We start from the raw sequence: 18,705 nt of genomic DNA on the forward strand, positions 1-18,705 counted from the left end.
AAAAAAAAAAAAAAAAAAAAAAAAAAAAGATTTGGAATGTGGAATGTTTTAACTTAGGCTGAGGGTGTCTTTGGGGATGCCTCCCTGGAGCGACTTCCTTTTCTCCCCACTCTTGCTAGGGTAGAGAGCAGGCTGTCAGAACCTCCAGGGCCCTTTGGGTGTTGACAGTGGAGCCAAATGGCTCCTTTCTCTAGACGGAGATGGTTTAGGGTGTCACTGCTTGCACGTGCAGTAGTACCTTGCCCAGCACCCCCTGGGGAACTCACCCAACCAGTAGGTCTCCTGTGGTTCTGCATACGAGGGTGTCAGGGTGTGAATCCACACCCTCTCAGGCTGTATTAGGCTTCTGGAGGCGCCTGAGCTTGTAGGGCAACTGGGCTGGCCCATACATGGAGCCAAGGGCTTCTGCCAGGGAAGCCAGAGGAGAGAGGCAAGTGTGAGCTGCAGAGATGAACATTAGGTCCTCGCTGCCACTGTGACAGTGTGGGTCAGCTGGTTCCGGTCAGACAATGACATAGGCCAACCTCTTCCTCTCGCTGATCCAGAGCTAGGAGATAAGAGGGATCTTAAATATAACTGGGTTTGGCCGGGCATGGTGGCTCATGCCTGTAATCCCAGCACTTTGGGAGGCCGAAGTGGGTGGATCACCTGAGGTCAGGAGTTCGAGACCAGTCTGGCCAACATGGTGAAACCCCATCTCTACTAAAAAGTACAAAAATTAGCCAGGCATGGTGGCAGGTGCCTGTAATCCCAGGTACTCGGGAGGCTGAGGCAGGAGAATTGCTGGAACCTGAGAGGCGGAGGTTGCAGTGAGTCAAGGTCGTGCCACTGCACTCCAGCCTGGGCGACAGAGTGAGACTCTGTCTCAGAAAACAAAAACAAAAGCAAAAAAACCCAAAATGTAACTGGGTTCCTGTTACTTACTTTTTAAAAGCCCTTCAATAGTTTCTTTCCTGCCTCACTTAAAATAAAATCCGAACTCCTTGCCATGGCCTTCATCATTGCCGTTCAGAGTGAGTGTGATTGGAGGATGGAGAGCCTTGGTACCTGCTGGGAGCTTGTCAGAAATGAGACTCCAGATCTGCTGCAGCAGGATCTGCATTTGCCACAATACCCAGGTGATTTGTGTGCTCCTTAAAGTTTGAGAAGATGTCCTAAACAGTCTTTGTGATCATCCCAGAACTCCTCACCCACCCACCTAAACCTTACCCCACTTTTATCATTTATCCTGTATTCTACTCATCACAATTTACACTTACTCTACTTGCTTATTGTCAGTCTGGAGGGCTAGAATATAAGCACATAGAGGACAGGGACCATAAGTAGTTTTGTTCATTATTTTATCTTTGGCATCTAGCTTAGTGCCTGGCACATAACAGATGCTTAAGGAATATTTATTGAATAAATGATGAGTTTTCTGCCTTTATCTTTCTGACCTAGTGTTTCTCAACACAGGAGCTGTTGGTGTGACAGTTCTTGTACAGATTTGTCTGGAATATGGCAGGATTTAACATCCTTGGTTCCCACCCACTAAATGCCACTGGAAACTCCCTAGTCGTTGTGACAATAAAAAAGACACTCCTACAATGTTTCTAACACCTCTTAGTGTGATGGGATTGCCCTTGGTTGAGACCATTGCTTTAACCAATTTCGTCTGACCTTATGCGATTGAACATAACATGATGTATGCTGTAGGGTCCAAGAGTCAGAAAATTCAGGTTCAAATCTTTTCATAGCCTTTGTGACCTTGGGCAAATCACCTAACCTTTCTGGGTCTTATTTGTAAAACAGGAATCTCAGAGGCGTGCTGAGGATTAAATGAACTGACTAGAGGAGCAGCAACGTGCATGGCAGCCCTAGTTACGTGGCAGCTAGTAGGCAAATGGATGCGTGTTGTTCTAGGATCTAGGGACAATCCCAGCTTCCTCAAATCAAACCACTGTTGCTGGAAGAGCTAGTGAGATCAGCTACACCTTGGACAGGCAAGAGAATGTTATTTTTATTATAAGTGCTGCATCTGAGACTGAGAGAACTCAGATACAAGGTGGCAGGAGCTGGTTGTGTGGTTTGGTGTTCAGGGCCTGGCTGGACCTAAGCGTGACCTCCACAAGTTTCTGCTGCCTGGAGAAGGGTGGTGATGCCAAGGGGTGGGGGCAGGGCAACTCAAGGCCAGCTCCTGGCAGGGGAGGGAAGGTTACCCAGGGCTTTGGCAAGAATGTGGGGCATCCTCTTAGCAGCAGGAGAAGGCCTCTGGCAGTCTTTTTTATTTTTTAAGGCTTTAAAAACAAGTTATATCTAACTTTGAAAGAACAGACTATTGCAATACCAACATCTAGTAAACACAAGAAAAAATACAGTTTACTTTTGCTTTCAAATATAGATGCAGAAATCCTAAACAAAAATATCAACTCTTGGAACTGAACAGTGCTTCAAAAGAATCACACACCATGGCTGACCAGGTTATTTGCCAGATATTGCTGAAAGTCACAAAATCTACCAGCATAAATGATTACAGGCACAAATTAAAGAATAAATGTGATTACACTAATAAATGTTGAAAAGTATTTGGGAGGCATTTCTAATGAAGAAAACTACTTTGACACAGCAAAGATTGTTTCCTGTGGTGGTCTTTTAATTATAGTGGAAGGGTGAGGTTGGGCCCAAGGCTTGCGGTCATCACCAGGAGTGAAGGAGTTCACTCTGATGGCAACATTTCCTTGGGGAAGAATGAACCACGAACAGAAAAAAACAGCACTCGGATCCTTTGGGAATGTAACTTGATCTTGATATTTAAAGGATTGGGCCCCACAGGTTTAAAAAGCTTGAGTTCTAACCCTTATTCCATCAGTTTGATAGACAGCTGTTGGCCTTCTGCCAGTTACCATACCTCTCTGAGCCTGAACTTTCTCAACTGAAAAATGGGGACTGTATTGAGAAACAAACTTAATAACACAAACTTCTATGACATAAACCTTGAAATGTTATTTGGGGAAATATTCACTTGGCATGGCCCTAGCAAACTCCTCCCAAATACCTTATCAGTAGCACCCTGGTGTCACCCCAAGTGGGGTGCTCCAGAGTAAGCAAGCCACTTAGATGTGCATGTTAATTGAGTCCTGCAATGCAGACATCTTCTTGGATCCAAGTTCATGCAAAAAAGAAGGAAAAGGACATTTGAGAGATTAACACATCCATTATAATCACTGAAATAGGCTGCTGTAATAAGGGCCATTTAATAAAATGTAAGAAGCCCTTTTCTAAGAGGGAAGAGATGGGTCAGGATGGAAGTCAAGTGCAGCTGTTTGAGCCTTTGCCAGTGGTCTGATCTCACCAGTAAAACTGGAGTTAAAAAACAACAAACTTCCAGATTCAGCCGTCTCAGATAAACACTGCCTCCCCCTGGCGTTCCACCCACCCCAAGTCCTTTCCCTTTCTCCCCAGCTCGGGCAGCACCTGAGTCGCTTGGTGCGTTTCCGTGTGGTTGAGATGTCAGCCGGCAGCCCTGGCGATCGGAGCCCTGAGAGGCGGCAGCTACCTCTCGGGTTTAGCATTACGTCATCCCTTCTAGGCCCAAATTTATCTCGGCTGCACAGAGACCCGCAGCTCTGAGCTGCCGCTGACTTGAGGAGAGCTTACGCATGAACTTAGGCAAGGCTGACTCACCGGGCGAGGGAAAGGTTTTCTGCTGTTCTTCACGTTTCTGGGCTCCGGGGGAAGAGGAGGGGAGGAGGCTGCGGTAGTCATTTTGGAGTGGGGGATGGAAAAATGTGTAACTGTTACGGTTCTCACTTAAGAGCTTGTAGTTCACCTCCCCTATCCCCAATGTTGAGTATTTGAAAACGCCCATCCTTAAAGATAGTTGCAGAAAACAGTGCCCTATTCAGTAAACACTTTGCAGTTTCAGGGAAGTTTTCCAAAGTGCAAGGTGTCATCAACACAGTGACTTTGGACTTGTAACTTAACCTCATGGCCCCTTCCTCTCTCCCCATCTCTCCTCCCTAAAGAAAAGATACAACACATCAGCCTCCATTGTTTATGAATCTGCAATAAATCTCTTGGAAATTGTCACTAAGTAAATTGTGCTGAGAAAGGACCCTTAAGAATTGAGGGCTTTGCCTGCTTCCTTCAGAAGGCAGATTGTCCCCATCTGTGGCTGTGATCGTTATAGGCCTGGGGGATTCTGGGGGACTTTTTCCATTTTCAAATGACTCCCTTGAGAGAGATACATACTTTAGGGAGAGGGCAGAACAGAGACTATGGGTAGGATTCCAGGTTCTTATATCAGTAGACTTCGGAAGCCTTGCTTTTCCTGTTTCCCCATCTGCATTTGTAGTGGAAACTAGTTCATTGGAGCAAAAGAAAGGCCATGGCTGCCTCTGGGTTCCTCTGGGTTGAGACTGTTGCTGAGGGATGGTTTGTGGGTAGCATTACTTTCCTGTGGATAGAGCCCTAAGCTTTGTGCTGGAGAGGCCCTTATAGCTGATATCCTAGGAAGGACTCCAGGAGGCAGCCAGAGCAGGGAGAAGGAAGTGGTACCTCAGTTGCTTTTGGAAAAGGCTGGAGATTTCTGTACATGAACCAGCCCTTAATACTGCCCACCATGATCATCATCTCTCCTCTTCTTCAATGCAGGTGGCCTTTTGGTGAGTCTCGCTCTACTTTCCATGTCCTCATCTCCCTCTTGGCCATGGCTCTAGAAGAAGGGCTCTAGGTTAGTTCACCTGGAGGTCAACTGTGGAAGGCCATGCATAGGCCCCAGGCCTCTTGCATCTAGCCATCTCTTCCTAACCAGCTATGGCTCTGTGACCTCTGGAATTAAAGCCATCTTGAATTCATGTATATTTTCAGTTTGTACTACTTTTCTTGATTGCTTGTCACACAAGTTTACCTCCTATTAGGAAAAGTAGAGTTGTATTTGTCCTGACCAGGCGCAGTGACTCACGTCTGTAATCCCAGCACTTTGGGAGGCTGAGGCGGGCAGATCACGAGGTCAGGAGTTCGAGACCAGCATGGCCAACATGGTGAAACCCTGTCTCTACGAAAATACAAAAAATTAGCTGGGCGTAGCGGCAGGTGCCTGTAATCCCAGCTACTTGGGAGGCTGTGTCAGGAGAATCGCTTAAACCCGGGAGGTAGAGGTTGCAATGAGCCGAGATCGCACCACTGCACTCCAGTCCGGGTGATAGAGTGAGACTCTGTCTCAAAAAAAAAAAAAAAAAAAAAAAAAATTCTACCCTCAACTAACAGATGTTCTAAATGAATGATATTTTCTGTAAAATAATCCACTCCCACCCCTACCCAACATGGCCCTTGTTAAGGGTGGAGGGTAGTTGTTACCAACACCCAATGGGAAAGCTCAGATCTGAAACGACCTAGTCAACAGCTAAAAAACAGTCCCCTTTTCAAAGTCTTTACAAAAAAAAAAAAAAGTTATTCTGTGGCTTGTGAATACCTCTCATTTTGGGTCTTCTTGGATTTGATGGAATATCTATTTGGTTTTAAATGTGGTGCCAAGTGTAATATTTAAAAGGGCTGGCAGAATTTTGCAGCTTGTGACCTCACTGGAGATTTTATTCACTTTAGAAAAAAGGAAAAAGAAAACAAAAGGTATGAGGGAAAGGTATGTTAAAATGCAGCATGAAGCCGTTAACATTTTTAAGAGGGTAAGAGTTCCGTCTCAAGATGGTATTTTCTGCAAGAGCCAATGGAATGACCACGGGAGGGGGAAATTCTTCCCTCACCAGGAGCTTCGTGTTATTTTGGATGTGATGTCAACCAGCAGGTTAAAACGATTGGGGTGGAGGCCCGGCGCAGTGGCTCACGCCTATAATCCCAGCACTCTGGGAGGCCTAGGCAGGCAGATCACGAGGTCAGGAGATCGAGACCATCCTGACTAACACGGTGAAACCCCGTCTCCACTAAAAATACAAAAAATTAGCTGGGCATGGTGGTGGGTGCCTATAGTCCCAGCTACTCGGGAGACTGAGGTAGGAGAATGGCATGAACCCGGGAGGCGGAGCTTGCAGTGAACCCAGATCGTGCCACTGCACTCCAGCCTGGGTGACAGAGCGAGACTCCGTCTCAAAAAAAAAAAAAAAAATAAATAAATAATTGGGGTGGAGAACAGTTATGGGTATGTTTGCATGGTTCCCAGCTTGCTCCTAGAGCATTCAACAAGTACGATCCTTTTGTCCTTCCTCTCCCTAGATCCCTTGTTCCCAACTGGGGGACAGGGGAGGGATTTTGTGCCCCAGGAGACGTTTTTGGTTGTCACACCGGAGGGGTAGTGGTGTGCTACTGGCCTCTAGTGGGTAGAGGCCAGGGATGCTCCTAAGCATCCTGCAAAGCACGGAACAGAGCTCCTGCTCCAAGGAGGAATTACCCAGATCAAAATGTCAATGACGCTAAAGTTGAGAAACCCTAGTCTAGACTTTGAGAATTTTTTAGATGGAGGACTTAGAGAGTGGCCATAAGAGCAGTCAGGGGCTTTTTTTTTTTTTTCTTTTGAGACTGAGTCTTGCTCTGTTGCCCAGGCTGGAGTGCAGTGGCGTGATCTCGGCTCACTGCAACCTCCGCCTCCCAGGTTCAAGCGATTCTCCTGCCTCAGCCTCCCAAGTAGCTGGGATTACAGGCACCCGCCACCATGCCAGGCTAATTTTTGTATTTTTAGTAGAGACAGGGTTTCACCATGTTGGCAAAGCTGGTCTCGAACTCCTGACCTCAGGTTATCCGCCCGCCTCAGCCTCCCAAAGTCCTGGGATTACAGGCGTGAGCCATCGTGCCCGGCCAGTGGCAGTCTTTTAATGTGGTCTCTGCTCTCTTTAGCTAACTCCCCTTTTAGCTACAGAGGACAGCGTAAGAGAAAAACATCATCATCGCTTCGATTTACTGAGTGCCTAGTATATACTGAGTGCTGGAATTACTGCATTTAATCTTCGCAAAAAGCCCTACTGAATACATGAACCTCGAGAGCAGGTCTGCGTCTGTTTCTCTTTTACTATGCACACTAAGTCTAGTACAGTGCCTGGCACATGGCACGCGCTCAAGGCCGTGGATATGATCATATCCATTTTATACATAAGGAAAATGAGACTGGAAGAGTTCACACTGTCAGTGTAAGTAGCAGAGTCAGGATTTGAATCAAACTCTGTTCAGCACCAGGGAGAATTTTCTGGCGTCTAAAAGCATTAGTGAGGGACTGAGGGAGGAGAAAGTTTTAAAAAGTAAGATAACTACTTGTCTGTGTGCAAGCTGAGGTGGAAGAAGGGTTTCATGGAAACCCTCTCTGATGAAATCATCCCTCGTTTTTGAACAGCAATTTCGGCTTTTCCAGTTTCTGTGTGCGCTGTTGGTGCAGGTGTGTTACTCTTCTCATTTTGCAGATGAGGAAACTGAGGCACATACGTTACATGAGAAAGTAGGAGATAAAGGACTGCAACATGATATTTGGAATAAAGCGTGTCTCAGCCCCTGGGCAACCGCAGGGAGTCGCTGAGAAACAAGTTTCCCCGGGAGTAGACTCCCAGCTTGCTCAAATCCTTCCCATTCCACATCGTATCTGGAGGGGGAAAAAAAAATCCTTCCCTCCCAGAAGCAAAGTCCCACAACTTCTTAGGCTTCCCTAGAGACAGGAAAGGAAACCCAGCGGGACTACACCTTCCGACGACCTTTGCGAATCGTGCGGAACGCAGGCGCCCTGAAACGGCGTGCGCACTACGATTCCCGGCAGCCGCGGGCGGGGGCGGGACTACATTTCCCAGGGGGCAGAGGCAGGGGCGGGAGGGGGCGGGCCGCGGCGCTGCTCCCGCCCCTCCCCCGTGCTCGCGCGGAGAGGTAAACAAACCACGCGCGGGCTGCCGGTGGCACGGCGGGCGCGACTGGCGCGGCTGGCGCGGCTGGGGCGGCTGAGGCAGCGGAGAGCGCGCCGAGCCGCGGCCGGGCTGGCCCGCCCGCCTGCCGCACATGTTCCGGGACGGCGCCTCGCCGTAGCCGCCTGCGGCGCCTCCTGTCGGCCCGGGAAGGGAGTGCAGAGAGGCGCCGATCGCCACCCGCGGTGCCCATGGAGCGGGTAAGGATGATCAACGTGCAGCGTCTGCTGGAGGCTGCCGAGTTTTTGGAGCGCCGGGAGCGAGGTAATGGCTGGGCGCCGCTGCGTGAGCCCGAGCGCTACTAATCTTTATGGGGAGTGCGGTGCGGCCGGTGAGGGAGGGCACGCGTGTGAGGTGCGCGCATGTGAGGGAGAGGTGTGCGTGCGTGTAAGCGTAGGGGAGCGCGCGTGTGAGGGGTGGGGCGTGTGGGGAGGGGAGCGGGCGTGTGAGGGGAGGGGCGTGTGAGGGAGGGGTGCACGCGTGTGAGGGGAGGGGCGTGCGAGGGAGGGGTGCACGCGTGAGGGGAGGAGCGCGCGTGTGAGAGGGGGCGTGTGAGGGAGGGGAGCGCGCGTGTGATGGGAGGGGCATGTGGGGAAGGGAGCGCGCGTTTGAGGGGAGGGGCGTGGGAGGGAGGGGTGCGCGCGTGAGGGGAGGGGCGTATGAGGGGAGGGGAACGCGCATGTGAGGGGAGGGGCGTGCGCATGTGAGGAGAGGGGTGCGTTCATGTGAGGGAAAGGGCGTGTGAGGGGAGGGGAGGGGCGTCTGCGGGTAGGGGAGCGCGCGTGTGAGCGAGGGGTGCGCGCGTGTGAGGGGAGGGACGTGTGAGGGAAGCGCGCGTGAGGGGAGGGGCGCGCGCATGTGTGAGGGGAGGGGTGCGAGCATGGGGGGCGAGCATGTGAGGCGAGGGGCGCGCGCATGTGAGGGGAGGGGTGCGCGGGTGTGAGGGGAGGGTCGTACGCGTGTGGGGAGGGGCGTGTGAGGGGAGGGAACACGCGTGTGAGGGGAGAGCCATGCGTCTGTGTGAGGGCAGGGGTGCGCACGTGTGAGGGGAGGGGCATCTGAGGAGAGGGACTCGCGCGTGTGCGAGGAGGGGCGTGTGCGGGGAGGGTCGCGCGTGAGGGTGCGCGCGTGGGAGGGATAGTGCGGGGGAAGGGCGTGCGCGTGTGGGAGGGGCGCGCGTGCGTGGGAAGCTCGCGCGCGTGAGATGCGCGTGGGGAAGTGTGTGTGCTGAGATCGTGAGTGGAGGCGTGTGTGAGAGGTCGTGCAGGTGCGGGGGGAGGTGCGAGGGTGCGCCCGGAGGGTGGGGCTGTGGGTGTGCGGGGAGCGGGAAGGAGACCGGCGGAGGGGAGTTGGAGAGAGGACGGTCCGGGACTGGAGAGAGGGTGACCATGGAGAAACCAGCGGGGCCTGGAGTGGGAGAGGGTGCTGGGAGTTAAGAAGAAGGAGGAACGCGGATGCTGGGGGTGTCTGGGGAAGAGACAAGGCCAGGAGAACACCGAGCGGGGGAAAGCCGGTGGAGAGTGGGCAGAGGACTGGCAGCGTGCGGAAGGGGCCTCTGAATACCTGCGGGGTGATGAGCTAGGGCCCCTTTGGCGGTGGCAGCCCAAGGGACTGTGGAGATGGGGCAGGAAGAGCAGGAACTCGGAGATTGTTGTGTCAAGAGAGAAAATGTCTCTGTAAGACTTGTTCGAAGTACACGAAAATATTGGGCTTAAAAGAGACTCTTTAAAACAGAGAGAGTTGAAAGTAAAGGGGAATTTTTGAGGCAAGTAAAATCAATGAGGCGAATGGTAACTGGTCAAAAAAATGTTGTTCTAAAGCATCTGAAATCTCAAAAAAAAATTTGGGGGAGAGAAGGATTTTGGAAAGGGGGGATAAATTATTTGGTTTAGAGGAGGTATCAAAACACCTTCCAGCTGATGGGGTGTCACAGGATTGATGTCCAGCGAGGGACATTAATCTTCTAACCAAAAAGAGTGGAAACATTGTACCTTTTTTCTTGCTTTCAAAAACCTGTTACTGCAAAGACCTTGGATTTGTGGTTCGATGGATTTGGGTACTATATTCTTCTTACTATACCTTTTTTTCTTGCTCTCTTCAGAGTGTGAACATGGCTACGCCTCTTCATTCCCGTCCATGCCAAGCCCCCGACTGCAGCATTCAAAGCCCCCACGGAGGTTGAGCCGGGCACAGAAACACAGCAGCGGGAGCAGCAACACCAGCACTGCCAACAGGTAGCAAGCTGGGAACGCTTAGAAGAGGGAACTGGAGGGAAGGAGCACATTTCTCCTGTAATCCCAAGTCTGGAGGAGCAGCACTTGATGGGTTCCTTTACTACTACCCTGGGGTGGGGATTTGGCCCTTTAATAAAGTCTAGAAATCATAACCTGGTTTTGCATGGAAGGGAAGGAATAGAATCTGGAAAGACAACCAAAGAAGTTCTTGCTGGGATTATTAAGATGGCTATGACTGAGAGGACAGTAAGTTGAGAAACTTGAGAAACTTGGCAGCATGTGTCCATGCATGCAGCCACCTGCTAAAAGTAATTGTGGGGTGGCTTTTAATATTCTGGTCAAGTTTAGGACAGTCCAAGAAGGTTAAAAAAAAAATCAGAAATAGGTCTGGTAGAATATAAAGCAGAATCAAGGGCTTTGTTAAAGGAATAAAAATATTTAGGTAGAATTGGTAGTGAGCAGGTATGGTTATTTGTTTAAGGAGGAAAGGGAAGACCGTGCTGTGAAAGTTTTGCCTCTTTAAATAAGATGTTGGTGGGCTCTAAAAGCAAAAATGAAAAAAAAAAATCTGCTTATCTTTCAAGCAGAATAGATCTTTTAGAATATACTTGTCTAGATGTACTTGGAAAGGACGGGCCTAGTGGCTCTCACCTGTAATTCCAGCACTTTGGGAGGCTGAGGTGGGAGGATTGCTTGAGCTTAGGAGTTCAAGACCAACCTGGATGACATAGTGAAATTTTGTCTCGAAAAGAGAAAAAAATAGATGTACTAAGATGTAGTTGACTTCCGTTTTTGAAAACTCTGAGTAGTATCTGGCTGTCTCTTCAGTGTTTTTATTCTGGGGAGCCAGTAAATTCCTAGGATTCATCTCATAAGAAGTTTTCAAAAGGCCTTTCTTAACAGAAGATTAACAGATGGCTGCCTTTTCCATTGATAAGGGGAATTAAATGAGACCTTTATTTCTGTTTCCCAGAGCTTTGTCTAGAGAATATAATAAACATTCATTTTGGGGAGGACAGAGCAATCCCTGGGTAACCAAATTTCCCTGAAGGCTTTGGGGAGCTTCAGTCAGGTGGTTGGTTAGTCATTTGGAACAGCAGATTGGGACAGAATGGGGCTCTTGATGCAGAAAGCCTGAGGCTTCTATAGATAACAGTTGGAACTCATGAGGTTGGATCATCCCACTCTGTATTTCAGACATCTCCGAGGAAAAACTAGGATTCACTTTTCTCCTTTGACTTCTCCGTAGAGCTGCATGTTCCCTTTTTAAGCTGCTTTTCATTAAGACTACTATATAGTTTTTAATTTCTTAGGTTATAAAAATAATTAACCATAAGCTTGATGTACTATATGTGTTATGTGTGGGTCTAGAGATTTTGTTGTAGTATGGTGGAGATGAAAATATGTGGTATGATACACAGCATTTAAAAAAATGTACATTTGCTTGCCCTTACAGTTTCAGTGTTTAAGCTATCAAGAATTAAGACCTATTCAGGAATTTATGTATGTTTCAATCCACATAGATTAAAAAAACTCTTTTTTTCAACTTGGAGACATAGTAAGAGTACACATAGGAAACCAAACCTGAGTTCTGTCATGCTGCAAGTATTTAAGCCTTTCCTATTTTCTAGAAATTACGTATATAATTTCAGTACATTTCCCATCCCTTACTATATTCGTCTGTAAAATGAGATGTATTAGATTCTCACCAAGGTCCCTCATTATCCTGAACTTCTGTGACTCTGATTTATTGACAGTTTTAGAGATTGGTTACTATATTAGTAATTTAATATGTCTCCCATCATTGCAGATGTGACATTTTTAGGAACTCAAGGATTGTAGAGGCATAAATAAGATGCACGTTCCTAGGTTTTTATCAATTATGTTACCTGTCATTAATAAGAAACTCTTAGTCATCTGTTGACTTACACTTTGCTCAGCTTGGGGTTTGGGCTAAGTGATGTTTCTCTTTCATGATAGCGTTTCTGTTAGGATTCTAATATTATGTGTGGGACCACAGTGCTAATTACTGTGTTTTAGCATAGCATGTCGGAAAATTTGTAAAACTGCAAGCATGCCATAGTGTTCTGATAGTGCCCAAAGGAGAATATGTGAACGTTAGACCACCTAAAACAAAAGAAGGTGCTTTTATATGGGAATATAAGTAGCAAGAAAGAGAGAGAGAGAAATAAATAGATTTTAGAATGTATTATCAAAAGATCCACAAATGTGTGGGGTTTGGGCTGGGGCCTATGAGAGAGAACTAGTATGTTAAAATGAAACACTAAAAATTATTTCTCCTTAGCCTCTTATTTAAAATGCCTGCTTCGTGGAATTAAGGAGAGCTGAGGTAGAAGTTCCAATACTGGGGTATTTGGACAATAGTGTTGATCCATTTCAAAGAGGACTCTGTAGGCTTCTTCTTAATTTTAAGTTTACTGTTGGATTTTAATAGAGATTTTATTATGCTGGTTACATAAAGCAGAAAGACGACTTACAGAAATTTCCATGTGTTTATCATCTGAAACAAGGAAAGGAATAGAGTTCATAAGTATATGTATCTTATTTTTACCTGATCAAAAAACTACTAGTGTGGAAGTAGCTTTTATTACTATACATCGTGAACATTGATGTATGTTATAAAATGACATTTGTTTCTTTGACATCATAGCATCTTTAAGATATAATGGTGATTGACTCTTTTACCCCTGATATTCTCAGGTATTATATGATATGCCTGACAAAAATGTTACTTTAGGCCAGGTGCAGTGGCTCACGCCTGTAATTCCAGCACTTTGGGAGGCTGAGGTAGGTGGATCACCTGAGGTCAGGAGTTTGAGACCAGCCTGGCCAACATGATGAAACCCTGTCTCTACTAAAAATACAAAAATTAGCCGGGCATAGTAGCGTGTGCCTGTAATCTCTGCTACTTGGGAGGCTGAGTCAGGATAATTCCTGGAATTTAGGAAGTGGAGCTTTCAGTGAGCCGAGATTGCGCCATTGCACTCCAGCCTGGGCCACAGAGTGAGACTCCATCCCAAAAAATAAAAAAATAAAAAGTTACTTTATAAATTTATGCTGAAAGTTAACTCCGAATACTATAAATTCCTATTCCCCTTTCCCCCATGCCTTAAAATCTTATTTTCACAGAAGTACAAAGGAGAGAAAATAAATGATATAATGTGATATTACAGATATGTTCCTTGCAAATACCAGTAATTTTATCATTTGGGATGGTTCTGATAGTTGGAAGTGGGACCTATAATATATAATTATTTTTAAAATAAATGCTTGATTTTACTGTGGTCTTGGTCACAGCCTTCTGGCACACTTCCAAAAATCAACATTGCTAAGATGTTACTGCTGTTAGAGAATGTGGCTGCAATAGCTATCTGGCTCTTTGGGGAGCATCAGATAAGCTCAGATTCTAGCTTATTTACTATTTGGTATCACAGGTGAAAAAATCTCAAGGTCTGTCATCCTTAAAACTCTACTAAGTAAGCCATGGCTGCAGTGTAACACTGATTTCTTCCTAAATATCTCTTCAATCGGCCTTCTTTCCTGTTATCTTCATTACTGTCCTCCTAATCTCAGCTACCATCATCTCTTACCTGGACGACTGCAGTAACTTATTACCTGGTGTCCTTGCAACCACAGTTCTTTTTTTTTTGTCTTGCTCTGTCACCTAGGCTGGAGTGCAGTGGTGTGATCTCGGCTCACTGCAAGCTCTGACTCCTGGGTTCACGCCATTCTCCTGCCTCAGCCTCCCGTGTAGCTTCGACAAAGGTGTCCGCCACCACGCCTGGCTAATTTTTTGTATTGTTAGTAGAGACAGGGTTTCACTGTGTTAGCCAGGATGGTCTCAATCTCCTGACCTCATGATCCTCCCGCCTCGGCCTCCCAAAGTGCTGGGATTACAGGCGTGAGCCACCGTGCCCGGCCAGTTCTTATGAATTATATTGGCCAACCTTCTTTGGATACATGTTTTCTTCTACCTCAAGATCTTTGCATACTTTCTGTTCCCTGCCAGAAATCATTTTTCCTCCCCCTTTGTTATCTCTGTTGAACAACACTTTTCCTTCAGCTCGATCATAAGTTCCTCAGGAATGCTTCCTCATCTGTCATAGTAGATCAGGTCTTCACATACTTCATGGCACCCCTATTTTTCCTTCATAGTGTTCATCACGTTTGTAGAAATACTGTTATCCAATTCTTTCTTAAATTCGTATCCTATTCACTGGATTAAAAACACTGTGAGGCGGGCAGGGATTGAGTCTCTTCTGCTTAAACATTTATCCCTAGTACTTATCACAGTGCCCCATACATAGTATGTGTTTCTTAAAGAATGGAAGGTTTTCAAACTCCAAGTAGACTGTCTTAAATTGAGTTTCTTTTTTGTGCTGAGTACCATATTAGACTTGAAGGAAGGATGGTAGAACCCCTGCTTTGGCAAACTCTAATTACTTTGTGTTCTAAGGGATGTTAATGATACATTTGGAAAAACAGTATGTAGTATTTAAAGAATAAAAATCTCTAAACTGTCAATTCTTTTAAACAAGTAGGCTACAGAATGCCACAATTTTGAAGAACGTTCAGTATCATCCTGTTTCGTGAAAATAAAATAATATAAAAACTTGCGTATTGAAAGAACCAGAAGTCTGTCAAATATTGGCAATAAATATTCGTATGAGCCTGTGACACGCACATAGTAATTGCATTGTTTTAAGGTAATCTGGGAAGTAGTAAATAGCCAATGTATGCTTTAATTTCAAGTTGATACATTTCTTCTCTTTAGTGTCCTGTAGATACTAAAGAATCTCATAACAGCAGTATTTCAGTTCCACCTTCTAAGATTGAGGACACTAAAAAACAACTTTTCTGTTGCTTATAAGGCTTTAGTTTAATTTTTCTTAAACTATAGAATAAAGAAATGTTTTAGTCTTATTTTAGATAGAATTATTGTATTGTTACATTTTTAGCTTTGCATCCTTATCGGCTATCTTCATGGATTTTTAGTTTTTCTGCAGGGAGGGATGGTGGTGAATTATTTTCCTAGGATAGTTACAAAGGATTTTTTCCAGTAGTAGTTTGAGATGCTTTATCTTCTCTTTATTCTACATGAACCTATTTGTTCACAGAAGAATTGAATGAAGCCTTATTTTTATTTTTGTGTAATTTCTTTCCACTATTCTGTGTTTTTCAAAGTTTTTTATTTTAAAAAATAGTTTCTGGGTCTTTGTCCCATAGAAAACTCCCAAAGTTTCAGGACAAAAATGTAGATTAGTACCAGTTAAACTCTTAATGATGTTGTTATTATTCTTCAGTATTTTCTGCATTTTGAGTGATTAACACTTCCAGTGAAATGTGTTTTGTGATAGTCTTCCACGAAAATTGAGTTAAATGAAAAATTCCCAAGAATTTTATGCTTTATACTAAAAAAACTCAGGCTTTCCTTTAAATGCTTCCTTGAAGTGTAAGTTTGCTTCCTTGAAGTGTAAGTTTGCTGTTTGTTTTTTGAGAGAAGTCTCGCTCTTATCCCCTAGGTTTGAGTGCAGTGGCTAGATCTCGGCTCACTGCAACCTCTACCTCCTTTAACAATTAACGATTCTCCTGCCTCTGCCTCCCAAGTAATGGGGATTAAGTCGCCTGCCACCACGCCTGGTTAATTTTTGTATATTTTAGTAGAGATGGGGTTTCACCATGTTGGCCAGGCTGGTTTGGAACTCCTGACCACAAGTGATCCTCCTGCCTCGGCCTCCCAAAGTGCTGGGATTATAGGCGTGAGCCACTGCACCTGGCCTGCTATTGCTGGGTTTCTTAAGGTTATATTCCTCTACGGAAGTGTTGAAGGAGACTTGTATGATCATGCCTTGTAAGTCAGTAGGACAGTTGTTTCTGTTCCCATTCGATGAAAGGCATTTTTGTCAAAATATTGAATATGTGATGTAGAAGATCACAAAATGTAGAAAGGGAATGCTTCAGTATGGTTCTCTGTTTTATGAAGACAAAATATTATCACTCATTTTATGGTTAAAGCACATGTGGCTTAGAGATGCTGATTGCTTAAGCCTTATAGCTGTAGATGGTGGCTGACTTTATTGTCAAGCTGGATTTTAAGCAATACATGCATCACTGTTGTAATCAGGCAGTACTGTTGACTTGAAGAAAGCTTTCTCTTCTAGATTTCTCCTTACAAATGAAAGAACATTGCCTTCTTTTGAATATGGCATGATTCTTTGTCATTTTTTCAGTAAGGAGAGTTTTCTAGATACTAATCTAATCAAAGAGGTTTGATAGTATGCTTTGACAAAGTATATTTCCAGGTCCCATTTTTAGTGTGATTTTATAGTGCCGATGAAATATAAACATGCATTTTTTTGTTAGATTGTTTTTTTATTTTGATTTCCTACATTTTAAAACACAGTCAGTGGTACCATAATTAACAGCATTACCCATAATATCAAGTCTATTTTTTTGAAGTTGCTCCTAATTTTTATATTGTTATTAATATACTCACCTCCTCCCCATAGATGCAAGTGTTATACATCTATAGGACCACTCATTTTTCCCCCAACAATTATTTACTGAATATTTATTTCATGCCTCTTTTTTTCTTTTCTTTTCTTTCTTTTTTTTTTTTTTGAGACAGAATCTTGCTCTGTCGCCAGACTGGAGTGCAGGGGCACGATTTCGGCTCACTGCAACCCCCACCTCCCGGGTTCAAGTGATTCTCCTACCTCAGCCTCCTGAGTATCTGGGACTACAGGCGCGCACCACCATGCCCAGCTAATTTTTGTATTTTTAGTAGAGACGGGGTTTCACCATGTTGGCCAGGATGGTCTTGAACTCCCGGCCTCAAGTGATCTGCCCGCCTCAGCCTCCCAAAGTGCTGGGATTACAGGCATGAGCTACCGCGCCCAGCCAATGCCTGACTCTTTCTTAAAATGATTACCTTTGGAAGTCAGGTGAGTTAGGAAATTGCTGATATTTTCTGTACTTTTAAAGGTTTTTTAGAATATTGCTCTGTAATAGAATTTGTTGTTAACCAATGAAGTAGTTTAGATAATTAGTGGTTTATCTTAATGTCTTTTTAAACTTTGAGAATATGTTTAAGACCAGTTATTTTAACCTTCAAAGTTCTCAGTAGTTTCTAGTGTTGCTCCCTTACCTAAGAAGTATTATTTTACAGGGTTAGGCGTGGTGGCTCACACCTGTAATCCCAGCACTTTGGGAGGCCAAGGAGGGCGGATCATGAGGTCAGGAGATCGAGACCATTCTGGCTAACATGGTGAAACCCCGTCTCTACTAAAAATACAAAAAATTAGCCGGGCGTGGTGGCGGGCGTCTGTAGTCCCAGCTACTTGGGAGGCTGAGGCAGGAGAATGTTGTGAACCCGGGAGGCGGAGCTTGCAGCGAGCCAAGATCGTGCCACTGCACTCCAGCCTGGGCGACAGAGCAAGACTCCGTCTCAAATAAATAAATAAATAAATAAGCTCTGTTGGCCAGGTGTGGTGGCTCATGCCTGTATTCCCAACAGTTTGGGAGGAAGAGGCAGGCGGATCTCGAGGTCAGGTGTTCGAGACCAGCATGACCAACATGGTGAAGCCCTGTCTCTACTAAAAATACAAACATTAGCCAGGCACGATGGCACACGCCGGTAATCCCAGCTACTTGGGAGGCTGAAGCAGGAGAATCACTTAAACCTGCATAGTGGAGTCTACAGTGACTTGAGATCACGCTACTGCACTCCAGCCTGGGCAACAGAGTGAGATTCCATCTCAAAAAAATTTTTTTTCTTCTCTATTTTCTTCTAGCAGTTTATGTTAGGTTTTACATTTAGATCTAAAATTCATTTAGAGTTAATTTTTGCAGAGGGGGTGAAGTAAAGGTTGAAGTTCTTTTTTTTTTTTTTTTTTTTTTGCAAATGGACATCCAGTTGTTCCAGCATCATTTGTTGAGAAGTCTATACTTTATTCATCAAATGGCCTTGTCATCTTTGTGAAAAATCAGTTGACCACAGACTTGTGCATCTTATTTCTGGATTTTCTGTTCTGATCCTTTGATCTAAATATTCATCCTTATTCTAATGCCACACAGTCTTAATTATTATAGTTTTTCAAAAAGTTATGAAATCAGGTAATGAATGTACTCTGACTTGGTTCTTCTTTTTCAAAAGTTCCTTTGGCTATTCTGGGTCTTTTGCATTTTTATTTTAATTAATTTATTTTTTTGAGACAGACTTTCACTCTTTCACCCAGGCTGGAGTGCAGTGGCATGATCATGGCCCACTGCAGCCTTAACCTTCTTGGGCTCAGGTGATTCTCCCATCACAGCCTCCTGGGTTAGGAGCTGGGACCACAGGTGTGCACTCCTACACTTCGCTAATTTTTGTATTTTTTGTAGAGGTACGGTTTCACCATGTTGCCCAGGCTGGTCTTGAACTCCTGGGCTCATGCAATCCTCCCACCTCTACCTTCCAAAGTGTTGGGATTACAGGCGTGAGCCACTGCACATGGCCGGCATTTTTACATAAATTTTAGAATCAGTTTGTAAATTTCTACAACAGAGAGCCTGCTGGAATTTTTATTGGGATTGCATTGGAT

At 45.2% G+C, this 18,705-nt stretch overlaps 1 protein-coding gene across 5 annotated transcripts in view; it reads left to right on the plus strand.

The window, feature by feature from the left end:
• The window catches only part of MXI1 (MAX interactor 1, dimerization protein), an 81,140-nt gene that overhangs the window by 10,978 nt on the left and 51,457 nt on the right, over window positions 1-18,705 (plus strand). For 2 of the 5 annotated variants that reach the window (XM_025396462.1, XM_025396466.1), the window contains exon 2: window positions 9,970-10,102. In XM_025396462.1, the coding sequence (XP_025252247.1) occupies window positions 9,970-10,102 (133 nt within the window). Of the gene's footprint in view, window positions 1-7,838; window positions 8,133-9,098; window positions 9,136-9,969; window positions 10,103-18,705 lie in introns of those variants that run through there. The other 3 variants (XM_025396463.1, XM_025396464.1, XM_025396467.1) reach the window with 3 other exon arrangements.

The sequence above is a fragment of the Theropithecus gelada genome, chromosome 9, assembly GCF_003255815.1.
Source record: "Theropithecus gelada isolate Dixy chromosome 9, Tgel_1.0, whole genome shotgun sequence".
In the NCBI taxonomy this organism is placed as follows: Eukaryota; Metazoa; Chordata; class Mammalia; order Primates; family Cercopithecidae; genus Theropithecus; species Theropithecus gelada.